This window comes from Babylonia areolata, chromosome 8 (assembly GCF_041734735.1).
Source record: "Babylonia areolata isolate BAREFJ2019XMU chromosome 8, ASM4173473v1, whole genome shotgun sequence".
Lineage (NCBI taxonomy): Eukaryota > Metazoa > Mollusca > Gastropoda > Neogastropoda > Buccinidae > Babylonia > Babylonia areolata.
Window position 1 is genome coordinate 17,486,600 of NC_134883.1, and position 23,218 is coordinate 17,509,817.

Below are 23,218 nucleotides of genomic sequence, written 5' to 3' on the forward strand. Positions count from 1 at the left end.
CACGACGCAAAAGGAGTAACCTCCCCTACCTCTTATCTGGCTGAGCACTTGGGACAAAATTATTTGCTTGCGGAGGGGTTGGGGAGATGTGTGACAGTGAATGAGAGAAAGGGGGCAGAGAAGGAGAGGGAGGAAGGGAGACTGAGAGACGGAGGGGGGGGGGGGGGGGGTGGCGGGAGAGATAGATGGAGAGAGCTAGTATGAATAAACCAATAAGCATTGCCCGTTTACTTAAGTAGGCTAATTACAAGTCTAAATGCAACGCGATTTGTATCCTCTTGAGTATTTAAGTTTGTAATTAGATCACGGGGCAAAACGCCCAAAATATGCCGGGGCAAAACGACCACACTGGACTACTGAGGCACTTTGCCCCCTAGCGTCAATAAGGCCAAAACAAACAAACAAAAGTTTTCAAGTTACTGCGGTCAAGTTAACACCTCGTTGCTCCAGTTTTAAATCCGGTGATTGCTTGCCGGTCAGTTGTAGCTTGCATGGTTGGGTCCCTCATCGTTTACACTTGCTTACAAAGTGATGTGGCTTCCACGAGAAGAGAAGTCGGATTAGTTCTTGCCCCGAATTAACATCAGTAGGACCCCCCCACCCCACCCCCCTCGCCACTGAACAAAACGGTCATACACTGACGTAATATGTTACACTGGATGTCCGTAGTGTCTGAGTGTGTATGTGTGCTTGCCTGAAATCTGAATGACACAGGTAAACGAATGATGAGCGCCCAATGGCACCCGTCAGTCGGCTCTACTCAGGTAGGCAGCCTGATGTGGAAACTGATGACCCCATGTTTGTAAAGCCCTTCAGTAGAGCTTGCACGCTCTCCGACCAAGGATTGGCGCTATCAGTTTAAGTCATCCATATCAATCAATCAAACCTCCTTCCGCGGCACCATCAGTTCCACTGATTATTAAAAACAACAACAACAAACAAAAAAACAACAACAAACAAACAAACCAACCAAAAAAAAAAACAACAACAAAAAAAAAAACAACAACAAAAAAACCAAAAAAACCCCCCAAAAAAACTGCCTTCAAATGGAAAACTGATGGGAACATATGCAGATAGTGGGTGGAAGGAAAGGGTGGGATGGCCGGGAGCGGGGGGAATGAATCACCGGCTGATCTTAACTGACATAATCTTCGGCAGTACAAAACAGTGAAAAGCTAACGGCACAGAACTGAGAGCCAGATCAGCTCGATCAATCCAAATGCAAGCTGAAGAGTGTTGTCACGCTATAAGTCAAAGTTACATCAATAACAAGACATCGATATTAAGTACCAACACGAGGAAGTATTGAGCTGGCCCCCTCTCGGACTGTCAGTAAAAGTTCTCATAAATGTCAACTTGTAGTTCGAGCCAGGTCAAGCCAAGAAGGAACGAAAGTGAAATGGTGGAAAGAAATGGCTTGATCTGGTGAATAATGTGGAGCAACACAAAATATAGATCACGGTTTCTTGGGTCTGAACTTCTCGCAAGTTATCAAGTAATGGAGAGCTTCAGTCACCGAAAATCCACGTTGAATCTATTCGGCGAAATGTCCGGTTAACAATTTTGATTTTCGACATGCAGTAAAAACAAACAGGACTCGATTTCGAGCAGAAAAATACACTATCAATGTGAAATGAATGTCGTGTATAATGATAAATAAAAAGGAAATATGCTAAAAATTGATTTCTACAAAATTTATAATAATTTTCTGGAATAGCATTCCGCCCGGTTCTAACAAATCGCCATAGCAGCGCGGCAAAATGGCCGACACGGCGATGGACCCGACCACTGCTTCTCCGCAAATGGATGGCCAGTACTTTCACACGGATGGAGACCCTGACCTCTTTGTGCCCCCTACCGACATACTGAATCTGGATAATATGCGACAACCTTCGGACATTGGGGATGCTGATACGGGACTGGGGGGAGAACCCATCTCAAAGGTGGAAGAAGATGATTACATTGAGGTGAGTGTAGTTTTGTTTACACATTTGGTAACACGACATAGTTTTAATAAGTCAGTTGATTTGTTGGTTTTGACACTATGTATAGTTTGTTTTCGTAACACAAAACAGTTTTAATCAGTCTATTTGTTAGTTTTCTACAAAGTATTATGTTTTGATTTGACAACCTTGTAGTGCAGACCAAATATATATTTTTAGTGGAAACAACCAGTAAGTTTGTGGTTTGTTATGTATCCTGACACTGAAAGGAAAAGTTGTTTTCTATGATTTGCTGCAGAGTTAATGAAATATTGACTAACATGGGTGCAAACTCTGACTGGAATCCAAACTGAAAATATAGTGGAATGGCCTGAAGTGGCTTTGTATCAATTGGAAGGGTTGAACAAACACAATGGTTCAGTTATTTTCAAACACCCATTGATGAAATGGTATCAGCTGCAGTGAAGAGCAGCTGACTGGCTACCATACTTCACCTATTGCCAACTTCTGCTAAACACTGAACCATTCAATGGTTCATACCTGAATCAACTTTCAGCCAGATCATATTCCAGTGACCAAAGTTCAAGGCACCATTTTGGCATGGTGGTGTGTCTTTACAAAAGGTACTTCACTCAGATTTTCCTGACTCGATCCAGGTTTGAATGGGTACCTGACTTCAGTTGGGGAAGGTTGAAACGGTGGACGAAGATTGAGCCCCACCTTCATATGCCAAGCTGTTGAAATAGTTGGTATAAGACCTTTAGCCCTTTTAACCTTAGATTTTATTCCAAGCCAAATGTCCAAATAGCCAGTTCAAATTCAGCCTCAGATACTTTTTACCATACATAACAGAAGGGATTCAAATTCAGCCTCAGATACTTTTTACCTTACATAACAGAAGGGATTTTTACTCTCAGCCTGTTTTTCCTTTGAGCTTCCTGAACTGCTGTTGTAACATATGATGATTACCTTCCACTGCTCATGTTTAAACAAGATGACTGATCATGTAGTTTTAGACTAAAATAAAAGAGGAAGGTAAAAAAAAACCCCCAAACAAAAAAACAACATTGAACAACTGACACAAACAATATAGCATGTAGCTCAAATATATATTCTCTGTTTCCCTCTCTATACATCTGTCTTTCTCTGTCTTTTGTATGCACACATATGCATTTGGGCACCCCCCACCCCCTCACCCCCTCATACACAAATACACACCCACAGAGACACAGACACAGACACACACACACACACACACACACACACACACACACACACACACACACACACACACACACACACACAGTGAAACTAAATGACCTCCTCTACCTTTTATAAATGTAGTAAATATATAGCTATTATTGTTTCTTCTTGCAGCTGTCTCCTGAAGGAATCCTGGACGAGGAGACAGTTTCACGTGGCCTGTCCAACCTGGGTCGGTCTGCTGATGGAATGCATCAGGTCTACCTCAATGCTGCCATGCCGGTATGATTGGTTTTATGGCTTCTGGTTTGTTTGATATTGTCACGATTGGTGTATGTGTGTGAGTGAGTGTGAGTGTGTATGTATGTGTGTGTGAGATTTAGTATTTACAAATTTATATTTTGTTTATTTACGTCTTCTTCTTGTTCCTTTTGCTGCTGTTTTCATTTATTATGTAAGTATATTTTCTCAGCATACATTGTTTCTTATTCATATATTCAGTTGATTATCATTACTTATATTGCATGAACCTGCTGCTTGGCAGAACTTTAAGAAATGCATGCAGATGAGTGATCATTAGATGAATATGCATATATTCATATATGAATGTGTGTACTTTAAAAGTTTGATAATGTGGTGCTTAATTTGGGTCTCTGTGCTATCTTTCAGGGTTTTAGTCTGGTGGACATCTCGATCCTGGGCGAGTTTGTCAACCTCCAGAAGGTGGAGATACCTTACAACAATATCACAGGTAACACTTTGATTAATTGGAACAAAAGCATAGGTAACACTTTGATTTATCCGAATCAGACCAAAATCAAATGTTACACTGTGATTAATCAGAATTAATAAAAAAGCACAGGTAACACTTTGATTACTCTTAATCTAAGAACAAAATCATGTTACACTATCATTTATTTGAATCAAAACAATGAACAGGTAACACTTTGAGTAATCAGAACAATAGCAAAGGTAACACTTTCATTGATTTGAATCAGACTTTCAGCAGATGTAACTCTGATTAATCAGAAGAATATCACAGGCAACTCATTGTTAATGAGAACATCACAAGTAACACTTTGATTAACCCCTAGGCTGCCTGCATGACGAGATAACTCGTCATGGCAAGCATGTATGCTTCGCTGCCACAATGACGAGATAACTCGTCATCGAAATATTCTGACTTTTCCCTGCTTTGCATTCAGTTCGTTGACAAAAATGCTGGTAGCTTTAGCTTGGGGAATCTTTCTGGATTCTATTCATAGCTAGAAACACCATCTGCGTCATAAGGCAGTCCTTTATTTGAACGTTTTGGTTGGGTTACTGGCCGCAGTCTTTGCCTGGCTCCTCTCCTCGCTCGCCCAACAAAATGTCGGACTGACTCCGTGTTCAAGGCATGCGATTGTGACGAACTAAATCAGCCAAAATTACTTTCTTTAGCTGATGCTCAGAAAGAATTGGAGCATAAATTCGAAGGAGAAGACAGTGGTGAACATTTATAGGACGATTTGATAGAAAATAAAGGGAGCAATCAAGAGAGTGGCCAAGATACAACTATCAGTGAGAGATGCAGGCTGTTCAACTCTAGCAGACGACAGGTCACCTAATTTTTAGCAGGGCAGCGTATGAGCTACTTTCTTGGCACTCAGCCAACGCGGTCTGATGAAGTGACGTTGTGAGAGGGGTGAAGAGGAGGGGGGTGGAGACTGAGGGGGCGTGACCTCACATCCATATTATCACTTGCAGAAGTCACAATGCATCTATTTCTTTTTCAGTTTTTTTTATATTGTGGTTGTTCTAGTATGATTTTGCGTATGCAGATATCCATTTGTCCAGAAAATGATATTTTTGTGCAAATTACCAGACTAATGTTTGTAATGAACAAGTTGAAAATGTGACAAAAAACAAAACACTGATTTCAAAACAACAGCATGTCACTTAAAATGCATAAAATGGGAAAACATCATGTGTTTTGTATTCTTTATTCATTTCCCTTTCAGAAAATATATACTTTTATGGGTCTTTCTCCAATAACAAAGAGCACAGAATTTTTTGAAAATTTATACCCGTTTTTTGTGAAAAAACCCTGGCAAATAGATTTCACTTAAATCTTATTTTCCTGGCAGCGAAAGGGTTAATCTGAATCAGAATGATATCACAAATAACTCTGATTAATCAGAACAGTAATATAGATATAACACTTTGATTAATCTGAACTGTAACTTGGTTAACAGTTCCATTATTTTACAACAGTGTGATGGAAGTACTTGTTTGTTATACCTAAAGGTTTTTATTGTTATCATAGTATTGAAATCAATGTAAGAAATCTCTTAAAAAAATGGAATCTTTGTCTTCTAATATTCTCTATCTCAGTCTGATTGTCTCTATTTCATTTGTTTATACGAGTCTGCTGGGGATGTTTGATTTCTCTTTTAAAAGAGTTTCAGCTGTTTTTGATAGATATTTCTTTTACTTTCTCTTCATAAAACTATCTTTTGACTGCCTTTGTTGTTCATGATTTTTGTCCCAGATTTCGTTTACCCCCTCCCCCCATCTCTCTCTCTCTCTCCCACCTACCACACCTCCATTCTTTAGCACACAAATCTTTGCTGTGATGTTTGTTATTTACTTTTTGAAGGATGGGTTTAAACTTTGTCCTATGCTTCTTACATACGTCAACCCAATACCTTTGTTTTCATTTTTCCCCATTCCCCCATCAGGGACAATGACAAAATTAAAAAAAAAAATTTTTTTAAACCCATAGACTTTGTTTAACCTTCATTGATAAAGATTTGTCTGAAAATTATGCCACTTGAATTAAAAAAAAATTCTAAATACTTTTTTTTCCAATAAAATGGATTCATATTGTCACGTGTTTTCACAGATCTGTCCCCTCTGGGAAAACTGCCCTATCTGCTGGTCTTGGATGCCTCCCACAACAGCATCTCGGTGATGCTGGACTTTGTGCCACCCAAGAACCTGAAGGAGGTGGACCTGTCCTACAACCAGCTGTCAGAAATGGCCGACCTCTCCGAACACCACGCCCTCACCAAACTTGTTCTCGATAGTATCCTTGGAGTGTTCTGAGTGGTTGATGTGATGGTTTGGAGTTGGGAAGTGTGTGTGTGTATGTGTTATGGTTGCTTTTTTGCAGAATAAGTCGTTTGTGAATGCACACACACATGCATCCATGCACTCATGTGCATGTGCACACACACAGACACACACACACACACACACACACACACACACACACAGACACACACACACACACAAGCACATACACATACACACACATATTTGGAACATTTTCTTTTTTTCCCCCTTTTTTGTCAACTGATGCAAAAATACAAACACATTGAACATAAGCATCAAATTGAGGCCAGGTGATTACATAGACTTAAAAATTTTTTTATTTTTTTTTTTACACATTTTCATCAAAAACAAAATTCTTAAATGACGTCACATGAATGAAATGTACATGATTGGCCATTGCTCTTTTTCTGTCCCTGAATATTGTGCTTGGAACAAGCTTCCTTTTTCTCTTCATCAAATATTTGCACTCAGCTCTTTCACATCTGGCCTTGAAAACTACCTCTTTCCAGAATAGCGCCTCTCTGCCCCCCCTCCCCCAACCCCCCAAGCCCCCCGACCCCCCTCCCACCCCTCCCCTTTCTGTTGTTAGTTTCTCTAGCTTTCTGTCTATATATATGTTTGAAATTCTTTCCTTTGACTCAAGAGTAATGCATTCACGTGAATGTCTGGTATGAAAGCCCTTTAATATGTCTGTGCACAAGATTATAGTGCATTTATAGTTATTATCAATATTGGTAGTAGTAGTAGTTGTAGGAAGAGGAAGAGGAGTAGTATTGTTATTATCGTTATGATTATCATTCCTTCTTCTTATCATTATCATTATTATGATGATTATCGTAATTGTTATGAAACACCACCCTGTGTGGCCCTTGACGAAGCAGACAACATGATCAGTGAGATCTGGGGCCTGGAGGAGTGCCATCGTCTCCATCACCTGAGTCTGGCCCACAACCAGGTGGAGACCATCCAGGGAATGAACCACCTGCCCCTGCGCTACCTCAACCTGGTCAGTTGCTCATCGCACAGCGCCAGCCTGGTGGTGATGTACCCCACCAGGACCTCAGTGTCCATGGGTTCAAGCCTTGGGATTTTTACTTCCTGCCCCAACCCCCCTCACCCCCCTTCCCTTGCCACCTGACCCCTCCCACTAGATCTTCAGTAGTGGCCTGGGTGCTGTTCTTTTGGATTGGATGATAAACTGGGCATGCACTTGGCGAGCATAAATGAACCCTCAGCAATGAAAGGGTTGCCCCTGAAAAAAAAAAAAAAAAAAAAAAAAGGAAATGTACACTAGCAGACAGAAAACACACAAAAAAGATGAAAAACAATACATGGGTGGTGCTGTGCTGTGTGGTGTGGTGTGATGCTGTGTGGTGTGGTGTGGTGTGGTGCGGTGCTGTGTGGTGTGGTGTGATGCTGTGTGGTGTGGTGTGGTGTGGTGCGGTGCTGTGTGGTGTGGTGTGATGCTGTGTGGTGTGGTGTGGTGTGGTGCTGTGGTTATGAGCTGTATGGTGAGAGCAGCCCAAATTTCACACAGAAGTAATATGTTCTTTCCTGTTCTTTTTTTTTCAGTGTCACAACAAGATTAAAAAGATTGAAAACCTGGAAACTCTGAAAAATCTGCAGGTAATTTCTTTCTTGTCATCTTTCTTTTTTCATTTTCCAATGATTTTTTTTTTTTTTCCAAATGTCACATTTTGATTTCCTCTTTCTTTTTGTTCTTTCCTTTATGAAGTTTATCATTTGCTGATTGATTGACCACTTTTGCTCCTTTCCCCCTTCATCACGCTTGTTTGTTTGACTGACTGACTGATTGATTGATTGATTGATTGATTGTTTTATTGATTGCCTGATATTTTTTCGTCCAGACTCTAAACCTGTCTGGGAACCGTGTTCGCAGTCTGGAAGGTTTGGCCAACCATGACCTTTTGGAGACGATTGATCTTGAAGACAATGAGGTAAGACAGTGAGACAGAACTGATGGTGGTTGTGCAATTGAATGAACACACCTGTACATGTACAGAATTAATGTTATGAACGTAATGTGCATTGTCTGTTTATGTGATTGAAACAAACACATACACACACATCTATATATAGATATAGATATTATATATATTCATGCATATATGCCCATAAACACACAGATAAGTAGGCTTAGACACACACGCCACTAGTTTATGGACATGTCTGGCATACCTGTTCACTCTTGTATGATATATTAACACTGTTTTTCTTCAGTCTTTCTTTCAGCATCTTTGTCACTCCTGTCTGTGTGTCAACAGCCAGGCATTTGTTCATACATAGATGCTTATATTCATACCTGCACGCTCACACATGTAATCATGCATGCATGTGCGCATACTTGCACATGCACAAGCATACAGACACATGCACACACACACACCACACACACACAGACACACACACACACACACACACACACACACACACAAACATGCACACATGCACGCACACTCACACACACAAACACACACACACACACACACATGCTCAGCTTTTGCACAGCTTGCAACTACACAAAGACATTTCTGATACAAACATTGGGTCTCTTTCTCTCTCCCCACCCCTGGCAGGTGATAGACGTGTCGGAGATCAGCCACATTCAGAGGCTGCGCATGCTGCGGCAGCTGAACCTGCTGAGGAACCCCATCCAGGAGCTGCCTGACTACCGCCTGGCCATCCTCTTCCGCATCCCCAGCCTGACAGAGCTAGACCGACACAAGGTGGAGGTGGAGGAGAAGGTGGGTGGTGAGGGTGATGAGCTGTGATGAGCCTCTCACTGTGAAACACGTGTTCCTTGACTGCTGGGATCTGCATGATGTTAGATACAGACATTGCACGGCAGATTCTCTGAAGATTTGAGATGTCGCAAATGGACTTCTTAAAAGAAGCGAACATTTTTAATCAGATTTAAATGTTTTAAACTCTGGAAGGTTTTTTGAAAAAAATTTTGAGTGAAAATATTGAAACAGTGATTAGTTTTTATTGTTCTTTTTTCCCTTGGCCTGAAGAAGATGCTAACATGGTGGTAGCCTTAAGATGTACTGGTCAGTGGCAAGGCTCTGAGCACCATAATTTGATTTGATTTGAGGGTGATGAGTGTATAAATGTTGGACTGGGTGGATGGGCGAGAAGTTTTGGAGGTATTGGAGGGGGAGGGGGGTGACTGAGTGGTTGTATAGATTTCCATATTTTCATTATATATATGTGTGTGTGTGTGTGTGTGTGTGTGTGTGTGTGTGTGTGTGATACTTTGTTTTGGAATGAAGACATGTACTTTGACGAAGTTATGTTTCAGTGATGTGATATTAATAAAGATGACATTAATAATATTACACTGGTCAAATTCTGAGTTTGATGGTTACATCATTATTGTACATCAATGAAAATGAATAGAAAAAGTTGAGATGAACAGAAACCCGTTTTATATTGTGTGCTTTTGCTTTTTAAGTATGGCTTTGTGATGTGTGCTGACAGGTGTGGCTTTGTGTTGTGTGCTGACAGGTGTCATTCTGTGTTATGTGCTGACAGGTGTGGCTTTGTGTTGTGTGCTGACAGGTGTCATTCTGTGTTATGTGCTGACAGGTGTGGCTTTGTGATGTGTGCTGACAGGTGTGGCTTTGTGTTGTGTGCTGACAAGTATGGCTTTGAGATGTGTGCTGACAGGTGTCGCTCTGTGTTGTGTGCTGACAGGTGTGGCTTTGTGTTGTGTGCTGACAGGTGTCATTCTGTGTTATGTGCTGACAGGTGTGGCTTTGTGATGTGTGCTGACAAGTGTGGCTTTGTGTTGTGTGCTGACAGGTGTGGCTTTGTGATGTGTGCTGACAGGTGTCACTCTGTTATGTGCTGACAGGTGTGGCTTTGTGTTGTGTGCTGACAGGTGTTGGTGTGCTTGGTGTGCCGACAGGTTTCACTCTGTTATGTGTGCTGACAGGTGTGGCTTTGTGATGTGTGCTGACAGGTGTGGCTTTGTGACGTGTGCTGACAGGTGTGGCTTTGTGATGTGTGCTGACAGGTGTCACTGTGTGCTGACAGGTATGGCTTTGTGTTGTATGCTGACAGTTGTGGCTTTGTGTTGTGTACTGACATTTGTTGCTGTGTGCTGACAGGTGTGGCTTTGTGTTGTGTACTGACAGGTGTGGCTGTGTGCTGACAGGTATGACTTTGTGTTGTGTACTGACAGGTGTCATTGTGTTGTGTGCTGACATGTGTTGCTGTGTGTTGACAGGTGTCACTGCGTTGTGTGCTGACAGGTGTCGCTTTGTGATGTGTGCTGACAGGTGTCACTGTGTTGTGTGCTGACAGGTGTCGCTTTGTGATGTGTGCTGACAGGTGTTGTTCTGTGTTGTGTGCTGACAGGTGTCACTGTGTTGTGTGCTGACAGGTGTTGCTCTGTGTTGTGTGCCGACAGGTGTCACTGTGTTGTGTGCTGACAGGTGTTGCTTAAAGGTGTCACTGTGTTGTGTGCTGACAGGTTTGGCTCTGTGTTGTGTGCTGACAGGTGTCATTGTGTTGTGTGCTGACAGGTGTCGCTTTGTGATGTGTGCTGACAGGTGTCACTGTGTTGTGTGCTGACAGGTGTTGCTGTGTGCTGACAGGTGTCACTGTGTTGTGTGCTGACAGGTGTCACTGTGTTGTGTGCTGACAGGTGTTGCTCTGTGTTGTGTGCTGACAGGTGTCACTGTGTTGTGTGCTGACAGGTGTGGCTGTGTTGTGTGCTGACAGGTGTCACTGTGTTGTGTGCTGACAGGTGTCACTGTGCTGTGTGCTGACAGGTGTCACTGTGCTGTGTGCTGACAGGTGTCACTGTGTTGTGTGCTGACAGGTGTTGCTCTGTGTTGTGTGCTGACAGGTGTCACTGTGTTGTGTGCTGACAGGTGTTACTGTGTTGTGTGCTGACAGGTGTCGCTGTGTGCTGACAGGTGTCACTGTGTTGTGTGCTGATAGGTGTCGGCCAAGGACATGTCAGACCCCTCCCTGGAGGTGGTGGCGGCCAGAGATCACATCATGCACGTCGTCTACAACTTCCTGCAGCCCAGTCGGGTCTGGGACAGGTGCGTGCATGATCCCCCCAGGGACAGCCTCACCTCACACACCTGTGGCAGAGTGGTCAGCACCACTGACTGCATGGAGACTGGGAGAGTGTGGGATCAATCCTGGTCAATAGTTTATCGTGTGGCATTGTAAGGTTTTCCAGGCTGAAGATGTGCATGGCAGGACTGTACCCTTTTATTTCTTTGCATGATACGTTTTTGCATTAAGTACCCTCAAGTTATTTCATATATTACTGATTACAAGGTGCTTCAGATTATATGGCACATCCTTCAAATCAAAGAAAGAAATATCATTTTTACAGTACCATAATTTTTTGTCTATAAGGGGCTCCAGTATGTGTTGTTGTTGTTTTGTTGTTTAACAAATTCCTAGTACAAGGCACACTAATGAATCAGGTGAGATCGAATTACAGTCCACCTCATGAAACTTGATAGTAACTTCAAAACATGCTGGACATGGGATCTCAGCTTATCATCTCGCATGAAAGACTAGCATCCAAGCCACTACTCAAGATCTCAGTGAGTCGAGAGAGTGCCCAACATGGAGATGTTTTATTGTACAGTTGTACTGTCAGACGAGGAGACAGCAGTATAGATGAGGACTGTGGTGACTGTTTTAAGCACTCATGAGATGTTTTATTGTACCATTGTATCAGACTAAAAGACAACAGTATAGATGACAGTGGTGACTGCTTTCAGCACACATGGAGATGTTTATTCATAAATTACTGTACAGCTGTACTGTCAGACAAAAAGAAAGCAGTGTAGACAAGGGCAGTGGTGACTGTTTTAACACACTGCCCAACATGGAAACGTTTTATTGTACAGCTGTACTGTCAGACAAAAAGAGTATAGATGAGGACAGAGGTGACATTTTTCAGCACAACGTTTAATTGTACAGCTGTACTGTCAGACAAAAAGACAGCAGTATAGATGAGGACAGAGGTGACATTTTTCAGCACTACATTTAATTGTACAGCTGTTCTGTCAGACAAGATGAAGGCAGAGGTGACATTTTTCAGCACAACCTTTAATTGTACAGCTGTACTGTCAGACAAAGTGACAGCAGTGTAGATGAGGACAGAGGTGACATTTTTCAGCACTATATTTAATCGTACAGCTGTTCTGTCAGACAAAATGACAGCAGTATAGATGAGACAGAGGTGACATTTTTCAGCACAACATTTAATTGTACAGCTGTACTGTCAGACAAAGTGACAGCAGTGTAGATGAGGACAGAGGTGACATTTTTCAGCACTATATTTAATCGTACAGCTGTTCTGTCAGACAAAATGACAGCAGTATAGATGAAGACAGAGGTGATATTTTTCAGCACAACGTTTAATTGTACAGCTGTACTGTCAGACAAAAAGACAGTAGTGTAGACGAGGACAGAGGTGACTGTTTTAACACACTGTCCAACATGAAGATGTTTTATTGTACAGCAGTACTATCAGACAAAAAGACAGCAGTATGAGGATAGAGGTGTCATTTTCATTGCACTGTCCAACATGAAGATGTTTTATTGTACAGCAGTACTATCAGACAAAAAGACAGCAGTATGAGGATAGAGGTGTCATTTTTCAGCACACTGCTCAACTTGAAGAAGTTTTATTGTACAGCAATACTGTCAGACAAGAACAGTTGGGGACAGTGGTGACATTTTTCAGCACATCATTTTATTGTACAGCTGTACTGTCAGACAAGAACAGTTGAGGACAGTGGTGACATTTTTCAGCACATCTTTTTATTGTACAGCTGTACTGTCAGACAAGAACAGTTGAGGACAGTGGTGACATTTTTCAGCACATCATTTTATTGTACTGTTGTACTGTCAGACAAGAACAGATGGGGACAGTGGTGACATTTTTCAGCACATCATTTTATTGTACTGTTGTACTGTCAGACAAGAACAGATGAGGACAGTGGTGACATTTTTCAGCACATCTTTTATTGTACAGCTGTACTGTCAGACAAAAAGACGGCAGGGTAGGTGAGGACAGTGACTGTTTTCAGTGTGCTGCCCAGCATGGAGACGTTATATTGTACAGCTGTACTGTCAGACAAAAAGACAGCAGTATAGATGAGGACAGAGGTGACATTTTTCAGCACTATATTTAATTGTACAGCTGTACTGTCAGACAAGAACAGATGAGGACAGTTGTGACATTTTTCAGCACATCATTTTATTGTACTGTTGTACTGTCAGACAAGAACAGTTGAGGACAGTTGTGACATTTTAAAAAGACGGCAGGGTAGGTGAGGACAGTGACTGTTTTCAGTGTGCTGCCCAGCATGGAGACGTTATATTGTACAGCTGTACTGTCAGACAAAAAGACAGCAGTACATATGAGAACAGTGATGACTGTTTTCAGCACACTGCCCAACGTAGAGACGCCCTACCCCATGCTGGTGTTGGTGGGACCACACGGGTCGGGCAAGAGAGACCTGTCCTGGAAACTGGTGGAGGAGTTCTCCGATTACTTTGGCATCGGGTCAGTGCTGAGTGCTGGTCTTGGGGTGTTGGGGTGGGGGGTGGACTGTGGATGTAGTGTGTTGTGTGTGTGTGTGTGTGTGTGTGTGTGTGTGTGTGTGTAGAGGTCGGATGGGTGGTTTATGTGTGTGTGCATGTGTGTGTTGTGGGTGTGTACGCGTGTGTTGTAGGGTGTGTGTGTGTGTGTGTGTGTGTGTGTGTGTCTTTGGGTGCATGAATCCATGTGTGTGTTGGCGGGAGGGTGCATGTGGGGGGGTGGGGGGTGTGTGCATGCATGTGTGTGTGCTTTGGGTGCATGAATGCATGTGTATTGGGGGGAGGGGGGGGGCGGTGCATGCATGTGTGTTTGTGTGTGTGCATCTGTGTAAGATAGAATGATTTCTCTCACATGAAGTTTTCTTGGTTATTTAGATTTTTTTGCATATGTGTTTGTTTGTGTGCAGGAATATATGTGCATGCACATGTGCTTGCGCCTGTGCATGCATAGATTCCGAAGAATGTCAATTTTCTTTTACAAAAGGGATGTTTCACTGTAAGCAATAGTCAATACCATTTCAAGAATCAGCTTTCCAAGTCTACAGTTATTAGAAGAAGAGAGATCAGGTTGTTGAACCACTTTGTGTGTGTGTATGTGTGTGTGTGTATGTGTGTGTGTGCGTGTGCGCGTGTGTGTGCATGTGTGTGTGCGTGTATGTGTATGTGTGCATGTGTATGTGTGTGTGTGTGTGTGTGTGTGTGTGTACATGTGTGTGTGTGTGTGTGTGTGTGTGTGTGTGGTTGTGATTGTGTATGTGTGTGTGTGTGTGTGTGTGTGTGTGTGTGTGTGTACCTGCAGTGTGTCCCACACCACCAGACCCTCCAGGACTGAAGAGGAGCATGGCAAGGACTACTTCTTTGTCAGCATGGAGAAATTTGAGATGGACATCAAGATGGTAGGTGTACTGCTTTGCACAGGTAATTTGTCATTGGATTAACCCCTAGGCTGCCTATATGACAAGATAACTCGTCATGGCAAGCATGTATGCTTCGCTGCCACAATGACAAGATAACTCGTCATCAAAATATTCTGACTTTTCCCTGCTTTGCGTTCAGTTCATTGACAAAAATGCTGATACTTTAGCTTGGGTAATCTTTCTGGATTCTATTCATAGCTAGAAATCCCATCTACGTCATGAGGCAGTCCTTTATTTGAACGTTTTGGTTGGGTTACTGTCCCAGTGTTTGCCTGGCTCCTCTCCTCGCTCACTCAACAAAATGTCGGACTGACACCGTGCTCAAGACATGCGATCATAGTGAACTAAATCAACCAAGATTGCTTTCTTTAGCTGATGCTCAGAAAGAATTGAAGCGTAAATTTGAAGGAAACAGTGATCAACATTTATAGGACAATTTGATAGAACATAAAGGGAGCAATCAAGAGAGTGGCCATGGTACGACTATCAGTGACTGATGCCAGGCTGTGCAAACCTTAGCAGATGACAGAAAGTGACTGAATTATTAGCAGGACACAGTGTGAGCAATTTTCTTGGCACTCAGCCAACGCGGTCTGATGAGAACTGGATAAAGTGACCGTGTGAGGGGTGAAGAGGAGGGGGGGTGGAGACTGAGGGGACGTGGCCTCTCATCCACATTATCACTTGGAGAAGTCACAGTGCATTGTGTATCTATCTCTTTTTAATTTTTTTTTTTTTTGTGGTTCTTCTAGTATGATTTTGTGTGTGCAGATATCCATTTGTCCAGAAAATATGATATTTTAGTGCAAATTACCTGACTAATGTTTGTAATGAACAAGTTGAAAATGTGACAAAAAAACAAAACACTGATTTCAAAACAACAGCATGTCACTAAAAATATATAAAATGGGAAAACATCATGTGTTTTGTATTCTTTATTCATTTACCTTTCAGAAAATGTTTACTTTTATGGGTCTTTCTCCAATAACAAAGAGCACAGAATTTAAAAAAAATTTATACTTGTTCTTTGTGAAAAAACCCTGGCAAATAGATTTCACTCAAATCTGATTTTTCTGGCAGCGAAAGGGTTAATAAAGATGTGTTGTGTATCCTGAACAGGATCATCTGGAAAGAGTCATGAACTAGTTGTATTGCACTTCACTGCATTGCAATGCGTTGTGTTGTCTTGTCTTGTATTGTACTGTACAGTGTTTTATTGTGGCAGGATTAACTGCAAATAGTCTTGAGCTAGTTGCAGTTCACTGCATTGCATTGTCTTGTATTGTATGGCATTGTATTGTATAAGGATTAACTGCAGATAGTCATGAACTAGTTGCAATTCACTGCATTGCATTGCATTGCATTGCCTTGTCTTGTCTTGTTTTGTATGGCATTGTATTGTATTAGGATTAACTGCAGATAGTCATGAACTAGTTGCAATTCACTGCCTTGCATTGCATCGCATTGTCTTGTTTGGCATTGTATTGTATTAGGATTAACTGCAGATAGTCATGAACCAGTTGCATTGCACTGTATTGCAGTGCTTTGTCTTGTCTTGTCCTGTACTATACTGTATTGCATTGTATTGTAGATCTTTTGTCACAAAAGAGAAGGAAATGATGACTGATATCTACAGAAAGATTTCCAGACACAGCATTTCTTTTCAGTGTGGTGTGTATTGTGTACATGTTCAAAGTTTACATAGATCAAGGATTTGGTTGAACTGATGCTATGCTGGCTGTGTGAGTTGAGAGGCTTGAACACTGGACTTTAAATCCTTGGGTATGGAAACACAAACATACCCAGCACACACGCAACTCAAAATGGAGTATGGTTGCTGCCTACACAGTGGGGTGAAAAACAGCCATATATGTAAAACTAAAAGCTCACTTTTAGATATGAGTGAACATGTGGAGTGATGGCCTAGAGGTAACGCGTCCGCCTAGGAAGCGAGAGAATCTGAGCGCGCTGGTTCGAATAACGGCACAGCCCCCGAAATTTTCTCCCCCTCCACTAGACCTTGAGTGGTGGTCTGGACGCTAGTCATTCGGATGAGACGATAAACCGAGGTCCTGTGTGCAGCATGCACTTAGCGCACGTAAAAGAACCCACGGCAACAAAAGGGTTGTTCCAGGCAAAATTCTGTAGAAAAATCCACTTCGATAGGAAAAACAAATAAAACTGCACACAGGAAAAAATACAAAAAAATGGGTGGCGCTGTAGTATGGCGACGCGCTCTCCCTGGGGAGAGCAGCCCGAATTTCACACAGAGAAATCTGTTGTGATGAAAAGAAATACAAATACATGGGAATGCAGCCCACACAATGGGGATTGGTGGGACAAGGGGGTAGACAGAAGGGTGTGGGGAAAGGGTGGGTGTGAAGGGAGACAGAGGGATGGGATGGGGTTGTGGTGAGGGGGTGGTGGGAGCTGGGGAAGGGTGGGGGGTGCCAGTGAGAAGGACAGTTATGTGCAATGTATGGTGTTTGGTTTGCTCAGGGCCAGTTTGTGCAGACGAGCAAGCACCACGACCACTGGTACGGGCTGCAGATGGAGGCCATAGAGAGTGTAGCCAGAGAGGGGCTGGCCTGTGTGGTGCACATGGAGTTGGAGGTGATGCACTGTGTGTGTGTGTGTGTGTGTGTGTGTGTGTGCGCGCGCGCGCCCGCGCGTGTGTGTGCATGCATGCATGTGTGAATGTTTTCTAATCTAAGCATCAGCTACTTCACAGTTTTTACTGTTTGATGGGTTTGGAAATATGCTGCTGCATTTTTGCAGGTGAATATTGATTTGTATGTGTCAGTCATCAGAATGGTCTACAGATCCACTATTTTCAGAGGAATGGGGTACTGTAGACTGTGGGACTGGGCGGCCCCTGCCTTCTTCGGAGAATTTAACTGTCAAGTATTCTGATGCCTGTGTGAGGGCATTGGATGTTTTTGTCAACAGAGAGCATTTATGGTATTTTTATGTCATGTTTGCTTTAATCTGAATCATGTTGGGCGCTTTGAGCAGTATTTGTAGAGGAAGTCATGGGATATAGAATTTATGAATTATCATTATCTGTATGTCCACCTTTGTTGTCTTGCATGTTGGAAACGGGCACTGATCGCCTTGCTTTTTTAACAAAATAAGAATGGGTGCTGGTGGTTATGAACAGTTGAAATCAGTGTATTCATAGGATTTGAATTTACAAACCATTTATGACTGCAAATAGACTTTTCTGATTAGATCTGTAAAAAGTCATTAAAATATCTTAAAGCAGATGTGGTGCAGCAAATTTCGATGCGGGTTGAACATTTCCTTGAAACAAACTGCAGGGTTGAACATTTCCATGAAACAAACTGTACGGTTGAACATTTCCATCAAACTGCAGGGTTGAACATTTCTATAAAACAAACTGCACAGTTTAACATTTTCATGAAACAAACTGTACAGTTGAACATTTCCATGAAACAAATTGTACATTTGAACATTTCCATGAAGCAAACTGCAGGGTTGAACATTTCCATGAAGCAAACTGCAGGGATGAACATTTCCATGGAAACAAAGTGCAAGGTTGAACATTTCCATGGAAACAATATGCAGGGTTGAACATTTCCTTGGAAACAAACTGCAGGGTTGAACATTTCCATGGAAACAAACTGCAGGGTTGGACATTTCCATAGAAACAAAGTGCAAGGTTGAACATTTCCATGGAAACAATATGCAGGGTTGAACATTTCCTTGGAAACAAACTGCAGGGTTGAACATTTCCATGAAACAGAACAAAGTGCAGGGTTGAACATTTCCATGGAAACAAAACAAACTGCAGGGTTTAACATTTCCATGAAACAGAACAAAGTGCAGGGTTTAACATTTCCATGAAACAGAACAAAGTGCAGGGTTGAACATGTCCATGACACACACAGGGGGTGCTGACGCTGAAGAACACCTACTTTGAGCCGCGCTATGTGCTGGTGATGCCTCTGGACAAGGAGGCCCACGAACACCGTCTGCGTGACCGCGGCCTGTACACGGAGGAGCAGATTGAGAACACGCTGAAGAGGGCCGACATCTACTGCAGATACCACCAGGACCACCCGGGCTTCTTCGACATGATGATCACCAGTGGTGAGTCACGCACACTGCACACTGGCTGCTTCTTCTGCTGCTGCTGCATTCCTGGGCTGCAGTGTTCATGTTCATTTGTGTGCACCAGTGGGCTTTGTTACGTGCATGACGGCTTTGACCTTGTCATGCAGGCAGCCATGCATTGTTTTTTCAGGGAAGTCCGAGGAGGGGTGGAGGGGTTCTGTTTGCTGGCTATTTTCATGTTTCCATAACCCACCACATTCTGACATATGACATTTGATTTATTAAATTCTGCAGTGCATCTGCTTTCCTCTGGACAAATACTACTGTTTTCCTTTTAAAAAAGAATTGTTTCCACAGAGGCTTTTTCAATTTCTTTGGAAATTTCTCATTTTCCACTGAAAAGAATTTTGTATTCAGTGCTGATAACTATTGTGTGTGTGTGTATGTGTGTGTGTGTGTGTGTGTGTGTGCATTTTCTAAACCTTACATTTTTACTGTTTGATTTGTAAGTTTAAGATATATTCATAATCTATGATTTATACTTTTTGGATGTGAGGTTCCATTTGACTGTTTCATGATAACTATTGGTATGTAATATATATTTGTTTTTATGAGACTGTTACATCATGTTTATTATGTGTGTGCATGGATGTTATGTTTGTATGCTGTACTCATATAGTGTATTTCGTATTTTGCTTGTACTTTTGATGCATTGTCTTGTCATTGTTGTGTAATGTTTTTTACTTAGTTGGATTCAAATGTCTTTATAGATGGTGTAACATAATGTATTGTATCATTAGTGGAACTGTTGTATCGTAAAATGGTTAGAACAAAATCAGTTTCATAAGGCGCCATATAAATAAACATTTTATCATTTTTCCTGTGAGATAATAACAAAGACTGCTTGACTCTCTGCAGAGGGCACTGGAAGCATATAAATAAACATGTTATCATTTTTCATGTAAGATAATAATAAAGAATGCTGGTCTGTGTAGAGGACATTGCAGAAGCATATAAATAAACATGTTATCATTTCTCATGTAAGATAATAATAAAGAATGTGCAGCGTATAAATAAACATGTTATCATTTTTCATGTAAGATAACAATAAAGAAGACTGGACTGTGCAGAGGACATTGCAGAAGCATATAAATAGACATGTTATCATTTTTCTTGTAAGATAACAATAAAGAATGCTGGACTCCGCAGAGGACATAGCGGAAGCATACCGCAAGCTGCGACGCCTGGTGATGGACTACCTGGGCATCAGCCCAAGCACCCCCGACGCCAGCAGCCAGGCCTTCCCACCCACCGAGGTGGGGGGTGAGGGGGAGCCCTACCAGGCCATGACCGGAGCCGCCTCCACCAATGCTATGGGGGCACGGACCTGGTCCAAGCCCTCCATCCCCGACAGCATCTCCCAAGTGCGCGGACAGCTGAGCTCCGCCACGGGGCGAGGCATTGTGGTCAGTGTCTTCTTCTTCCTCCTTCATGGGCTGTGACTCCCATGTTCACTCGTATACATGAGTGGGCTTTTAGGTGTATGGCCGTTTTTACCCCCACCATGTAGGCAGTCATACTCCGTTTTCGGGGGTGTGCATGCTGGGTACATTCTTGTTTCCATAACCCACCAAATGCTGACATGGATTATGGTATCTTTAACATGCATATTTGATCTTCTGTATGCATATATACATGAAGGGGGTTCAGGCGCTAGTTGGTCTGCATATTTGTTGATCTGGGAAATCGGAAATATCTCCACCCTTTACCCATCAGGTGCTGAGACCAGGATTCGAACCTGGGACCTTGAAAAGTCCAACACTTTTACCACTCAGCTGTTGTGCCCGTTAGTGGCTAGTGTCACCTGCTGCCTCTTTATGTGATGGTGTGTGCGATTTTCAGTATTTTTAGTTTGTTGTTGTTTACTTCAAGAGTATTGCGAGATCCACAAGGGTGAAGGGTGATTCTTGTAATGCTTAAAGGTTTGCCACTTTGGATGGGAGCAGCTTAATCAACCAGTGTACGTCTTAATACCAAAAGTAAAATAAAGGGGAAAAAAATGGCTGGAATTTCAATACAGAAATCTATATGCAACATTGGAAATGCTCCCACTAGGTTTCACTATGGTCTATAGTCCAACAGAATGTGCTGTATCTATGTCTTTTCTCACTGCACCATAGAAATTTAGGTGAATGATGCTAAGTGGGCACACACAAGCCTGCCTACAAGTATGAATTATAGAGTACATAGAATCAAATTCATGCAAACTGTCCCTGTTTTCGTTTACAAGTGTTTCTCCTCTGTCATTTCCAGGAGGAGGAGTCCTACAAGCGACGTCACAGCGCAGCCAAAGAAGTGGTGGCTGGTTATGTACCGCCCATCTATGAACAGATTCTGACCCAGTATGTACTCACTGCATCTTTTCCTGTTACGTCCTTTTCATCTCTGCATGGAAAAGTTGGGTGCTTCCTCGTTTATTAACATACTTTTGGCCCTTGTTGCCTTTCTGCATGTTGATCTGTATGAATCTTATGTAGAATATCTTCAAATGTTTAAAGTTAAGAAAATGATTTATTAACACATTTGTTTATGATATGCATTGATGACTACCTGTTTTTATGTGAAAGCTACAAATGTACTGTAAATGTTCTGATGTGATCCACATTTGTGATGCACATGCTGACGCGCATCACACTGTGTATCGTTGCCAACGTAAAACAGCTGGAGAAGTAAACCCAGCAGCTCAGTCCTGACCCAGCCATGTGCTTGTGGCGGGACTGTGAGCAACAATGTCAAATGTCGGAATTGTGAAGCCACACCATGTCAAGGAATGTTGCTGCAGTGCAGCGCAGCCTCACAAAATGACCCATCTCCCTGCAGGACCCCCACACAGCCCCCCTTGACAGTGGAGGTACAGCAAGGCCTAGCATTGTATAATACAACACAACACAATACAATATAACACAACACAATGCGATACAAAACAATACAATGATGTGACCGGTCTCCCTGTAGTTACCCCTGCACAGCCCCCCTAGACAGTGGAGGTACAGCAAGGCCTGGCATTGTACAACACAACACAATGCACACAACTCAGTAAAATACACTTCAAAATAATACATTACAGTGTAATACAACACAGTACAACACAACACAAAACAGTGATGTGACCTGTCTCCCTGCAGGTACCCCCCGCACTGGCATTGTACAATACAAAACAATACAGTGCAATGATGTGACCTGTCTCCCTGCAGGAACCCCTGCACCGTCCCACAGACAGAGGAACAGCAAAACCTGGCATTGTACAATACAATACAAAACAATACAATGCAATGATGTGACCTGTCTCCCTGCAGGTACCCCCGCACGGCCCCTCAGACAGTGGAGGAGCAGCAAGGGCTGGGTCTGGAGGACTCCTCCGACAACCAGCTGGCGTCAGGTGTCAACACCAACCTCAATGCTCTAACCCATCCGGAGATACCCGGGTCCCCAGACTCCACCACCTCTAACGCCTCCACCAGCTCCAACCTCTCCGACCTTGACTCGGCCGCCGAGCTCCAACGCACCGGGTCACCCAAGACCCACCCTGGGGCCCCTGTCACTACCCACACCCAGCCGGCCCCCACTGACATTCTGCCCACCGAGAAGGTCAACCCCATCACCTTGATCGCCGAGAAGGGATACAACTCTGCGTCAAAGTCTCGTCTACCAGAGGCTCGACCTCTGTCGGCTTCTCGGCAGGAATTGGAGTCAGGTCACGGCAATCGGCCAGGGTCAGAACGTCACAAAGTGTTGCCACCTATCGGTGTTGCCCAGTGAAGCCGCCAGTGTTGATCTAAAATGCGTCATGATGATGCTTCGATTATTTGTCTGTTTTTTTCATCTATTGTCTCACACTTCAAAACAAAAATACACTTGCTGTTGTTTCTTTGGAATCAGTCTGACTGGTTCCAAGAGTACAGGCATGAGAGGAAAAAGGCAAAATGGTGACAATTGAAGAACTGATGTTAAACTTGCAGTGACCAAAACAAACGCTTATTTCGGTTTCTCTACCACAATACTGAATAGGACGGCATTATAAAAGGGGGGGGGGGGGGGGGGGGGGGGGGGGGGGGAGGCTGTCATTTGAGTGGTACTATTTTAGGATAATCTGATATTTTTGTTCTTTTTTCGGGGGAAGTGGGGAGGAGGATGGGGGGCTGTTTTGTTGGGTTCTGAGCTTAGCAAAATCTTGCAACAAAGCATATAAAACAATATAATAAAAAAGGTTTAGATCTAATTTCCTTTAATGGTTTACCAGAATCACAACATACTTTAAACAATTTCTATTTTCATTTCCATTCAAAGACAGTCGCACTTATGAAAATTGGTGTA

The 23,218-nt window shown here is 42.7% G+C and overlaps 1 protein-coding gene across 1 annotated transcript; it reads left to right on the top strand.

The window, feature by feature from the left end:
- Nucleotides 1-1,734: 1,734 nt before the first annotated feature.
- On the top strand, nt 1,735-22,928 carry LOC143284595 (leucine-rich repeat and guanylate kinase domain-containing protein-like). Its single transcript, XM_076591420.1, has 16 exons — nt 1,735-1,967; nt 3,321-3,428; nt 3,816-3,897; nt 6,031-6,213; nt 7,124-7,248; nt 7,815-7,868; nt 8,111-8,200; nt 8,840-9,007; nt 11,214-11,320; nt 13,696-13,815; nt 14,650-14,746; nt 17,267-17,380; nt 18,679-18,880; nt 20,054-20,310; nt 21,158-21,246; nt 22,201-22,928. Exons 1-16 carry the CDS (start codon nt 1,761-1,763, stop codon nt 22,661-22,663), a joined length of 2,466 nt encoding a protein of 821 aa, XP_076447535.1. The 5' UTR covers nt 1,735-1,760; the 3' UTR covers nt 22,664-22,928.
- The last annotated feature ends 290 nt before the right edge of the window (nt 22,929-23,218 follow it).

Coding starts and splice junctions, on each gene's coding strand:
- LOC143284595 (XM_076591420.1), top strand. CDS start 1,761: ATGGCCGACACGGCGATGGACCCGACCACTGCTTCTCCGCAAATGGAT. Junction 7,249..7,814: donor CCCTGCGCTACCTCAACCTG/GTCAGTTGCTCA, acceptor TTTTTTTTTCAG/TGTCACAACAAGATTAAAAA. Junction 8,201..8,839: donor TTGATCTTGAAGACAATGAG/GTAAGACAGTGA, acceptor CACCCCTGGCAG/GTGATAGACGTGTCGGAGAT.